We start from the raw sequence: 4,123 nt of genomic DNA, 5'->3' as shown, positions 1-4,123 counted from the left end.
CAAATCATCCCCCCCCCCCCCTCCCTGGGACACCCAAGGCAGATGATAATCCAACAGCTCCCGTGGAACAAGCGGCAAATCATCTCCCAGCCGACACAAGCGGGCGACTTGATTTCTCAGATGTGGCTATGTGAAGTGCGAAAACTCAGGCTGCATTGCGCACCCCAAGTCTCGCATCCTTATCAATGGTAGACGATTCAAGACTCGAATTCGTAAAATATTGGCGAATTCCCTATACCATCACCATACAATGAATAAGGAAGTGGTTGTTCTCTTAATGATTAGGGAGAGATTTGTGGAAAAGGTGCGCCTTCTAGGGACCACGAAATGGTCTTTAGAAAAAGAGTTATGCGGTGGAAAATTCGGCCTTCCACTCAGATCTCGACTATTGGTTGGATCCGCGCACACCTGCACCTAATAGCAAACTTTCGGTCGAGCGAGTTGAGTTCTGGATGGTCAGCTCCCTGATCTAATTGGGGAGGCTCCATCCCCTAGAGAATGTTCCGCGTTCTGTTAAGAGCATCGTCCGCAGCGCGCGAAATTTGCAGGAATCACTCAGGAAGTATGTTTGACATCAGTCGATAATCGCAGGTCGCTAGCTCTAGTTCAGTTCAGCGGGATGCCGTTACCGACCGATCTTCACTTACTGCCGCTCTTCTCACTTCAACCTCACTATCGTTCCGGCAGTAATCATTGTGACTGTTAAACCTTAAATTGAGTGACAATATATTGTGTTTCATGGAAATCACCTGCGGGCAGTGGTTTTTTGGGACCCGCTCACCCACTCCCGAAAATCCATCTACATTTCATCCATCCCTCACATATTCCACCAATGCTAGATCCGGCATCGAACAAAGTGATCGAAAATATTACGAGCTATGCAGAACAGCGCCGTTTCCGGTCTTGATGGTGTCAACGCCTTTTGGTGGAAGAGATTTACCTCTGTTCATGTTCATCTGGCTCGGATATTCATGGCATTCCTCGATGGTAGTGAGCTTTTTCCTGAGTGGTTAGTGGAAGGAAGAACTGAGCTGCTCCCAAAGAAGGGGGACTTATCCGATCCGACGAATTATTGGCATATCATGTGCCTGAATGTTCTTTAGAAGCTTTTCACCAGAATCTTGAATGAGCGTATCCTCCACGATATCAAACCAGAGTCGCAGCAAATTCATGAACAGTGAGGTGAGCAGCACGTAATGTTCAATTCGATGCAGTACCATCGCAATCTGTCAGTGGCCTGGGTCGACTATCGCAAGGCATTCTAATTTTTTTGCCATTGGAGTGCTTCGTGGTAGAAGACCACACATAGTGAGGTGCATTAAATATCTCTCGCCACTTCGAAGAACGCGCTTCGCTATGTCATCTTGTAAATGGTAGCTGATTTTGGTCTTCTTGCAACTCAGGAGAGGAGTCTTTCAGCGTGATTCCCGGAGTCCTCTCTTATTTTAGATCTCACTAGTGCCGCTGGCAGTTGTACTGCGTTATACTGGAGGATATGAAGCCGGGAGACCTGGCAATTGGAGCCTCACGTTAGCCATGTATTTTACATCGATGACCTGAAATTTTGTGCCTCAGGAGCGCGATATGTCAAGCTTCAGCTTGATGTTTTCACGTTGTATTCGCGCGGGCTCGACATGAGTTTTGGGTTGGACAAATGCGCTGTTTCCTACTTGAAGAGGCGCAAAGTTGGCAAGGAGGTGGGTGATCTTCAGCTTGTGGATGGAAAAGTCATACGGCATCTTGGCGCCAAAGAGTCATACCGATATTTTGGCTTACGTCAGCGATCCATAGTGGACGCTATTGTAGTCAAAGAGACTCTTCGCTGGAAATATTGACAGCGACTCTGGAAAGTTTGGAAATCCGAGCTTTCCGGCAAGAATCAAATTGCCGCAACCGTTATATTCACTGTTTCAGTGCTTCTTTACTCCTTCGACGTCAAGTGGGGTAGAGATGCATTGAAAGAGCTGGACAGAAATACCCGAAATCTGACGAGTATGCACAGGGGTCTGCATCCACGGTCTTCGTGTCCGCGGTTATATTTTCCACGAGAGAGTCGGGAATGAAGATTTCTCATTTTGCAGTCTCTTTATGAATGTCAGGCCTTTCGTGAACTGATCAGATGGTCAGTTCTCTGATGATTCACTGGCCAGCATGGTCAAGTCTCGACGAAGAGCAGGCATCAAGGAGGCGGAGCAGTCCACCTTGCTTCGTTAGCACGTCGACGAGCTCATGCATGCCGTATTCTTCCGTTAAATGGAAGAGCTGGGTCTGTCCATCAAGCTGACCTTTTCTTTCTTGAAGACTGCTGGCTTGATGTCCAAAAATGAGGGTTTCATTTGCGCGTGTCAAGATGGCTAATAGATACCCTAGTCTATTGGAATCACGTTATGGGGTTGCAAGTTTCAGACATCCGGTATCAGGCCTGCAGGCCCTCCCCGGAAATTCTAATGCATCTTTTATCGGCTTGTTCGACGTATCCAATCACTAGTTATATTCATCGTCGTAACGCTATTCAACGCCGTAACTTTGAGAACATGGTATCATTACTTGCGGCACTCCTATGCGATCAACAGAACTCCGGTACTGCCAGTTGCTCCAGGAAATATTGAGTCCGTTGTTGGAAATGAGAGCTGTAACATTTACTGGAACTTCTCGTTCACGACTCTCAGGCGAATCGTTACAACCGCATTTTCTTTGATTATGATGACAAAATCATCTATGTCCGTGAGTTCTAGGTTCCAGCCGCAGATCAATACATCGGCTAAAGCAAAGTAGAAACAGCTCAAGTATCAACCGTTCCTATTTGAGTTACGTAAAATTAAACGAGGTTTCAGAGTTAAGTTGGTTATCCTTTTTCTTGGTTCTCTGGGATGAATGAAACAGTTTTTCATTTCTGCTTTCGAAAACTTCCCGGCCTGTAGACGTAATGCATATATAATGGCTGGCCAGGTGTAGAAGCCCTTCCGTCTACTTAGGCAGCACGTTTCTAGACAGCAGTAGACCTCTCCCTTTTATTAGAGGAAGCACTGCTGGATAGGGATTAAAAAAGTTTGTATCATTTAGCTCACTGCGCGATCGTTGATGTGATGTCGGAATCCTCGAGGATCGTTCAGCGATCTCATTCGTTCAGCGAGAGCCTTCGTCATATACCGAAATCATGTCTGACCCGAACAATGGGAAAAGGAATGACCGAATGAAAAATAAAATATTTCAATTAGACATAGTTATTGATTGGCTTATATGTATGAAGTGAATGATTAGCAATGTGTCTGAGGAATTTTCAATACTCAAGTAATTTTCGAGAAATAATTTTTTTGTTATAAAAATTTCAATCAAGAGGATCGTTTCCAATCATCCTTCGTTGCCGGAGGTGACGAAATTCAATATAAAGTAGTCAAAGATTTACCACATAAATATCGTATACCTCCCTGGAATACACCGATTCTATTGGTTACCATTATAAGAAAAGACACAAGCATAATTATCAAATAGCCGGATGAAAAGATTAATTGTAGATATGTATACTTTCAGCGCACTACACATGTTTCGCACAGCTTCAATCGCTGCCTCCGGAGTCCTCAGGAATTCGTAACAATGCCTCTGGATGACCGTGTTCACATAACACTTAGGAGACTATGAATATTACTTGGACCATTACAGGAACTGAAGTGGACTATACTGACCGCCGAAAGTAGGATAAGAGATCGCCGTAATTGAGTGAAATGGATCTGGATTGCATATTATCAAATAAATTCTACTACTCAACACCGTATGCCATTGGTGCAACTCTCTATCAGTTGACTCAGTTATTAGATGCTCTCTGCGATTCTTCACGTTCTAAGAAATATAGTGACCAACTTTCTGTGCAAAACTTCTTCATTTAAACCACCCTTTCAGAACACCAGTTACCGTAACCTAATACACGTTAAAGATACGCAAAACCCACATTTTTTTTGTTTGGTTAAATATATTCTCAATATTTTTATTTTCTCCTCATAGAAATTGGGTGTATACATAGGCTGTAACTTTATTACTGGAATACCTCCTGGCCGCAGATTCATGCACCCCCCTGAATGCTAGAAAAATAAAACGAAAATCAATTATGTAACCAATTTTGAATAAT

General features: G+C 44.0%; 1 protein-coding gene across 1 annotated transcript in view; it reads left to right on the top strand.

The window, feature by feature from the left end:
* The window catches only part of LOC107044424 (cryptochrome-1), a 29,674-nt gene extending 25,838 nt beyond the window's left edge, over window positions 1-3,836 (top strand). Inside the window, exon 3 of the mRNA XM_015266293.1 lies at window positions 3,532-3,836. Within this exon, the coding sequence (XP_015121779.1) occupies window positions 3,532-3,608 (77 nt within the window). The 3' untranslated portion in view covers window positions 3,609-3,836. The remainder of the gene's footprint in view (window positions 1-3,531) is intronic.
* Window positions 3,837-4,123: the final 287 nt, after the last annotated feature.

The sequence above is a fragment of the Diachasma alloeum genome, unplaced genomic scaffold (genome assembly GCF_001412515.2).
Source record: "Diachasma alloeum isolate Michigan unplaced genomic scaffold, Dall2.0 Dall_scaffold_00741, whole genome shotgun sequence".
In the NCBI taxonomy this organism is placed as follows: domain Eukaryota; kingdom Metazoa; phylum Arthropoda; class Insecta; order Hymenoptera; family Braconidae; genus Diachasma; species Diachasma alloeum.
The sequence above is the reverse complement of the archived record's forward strand: the minus strand, read 5'-3'. Positions and strand labels throughout refer to the sequence as shown.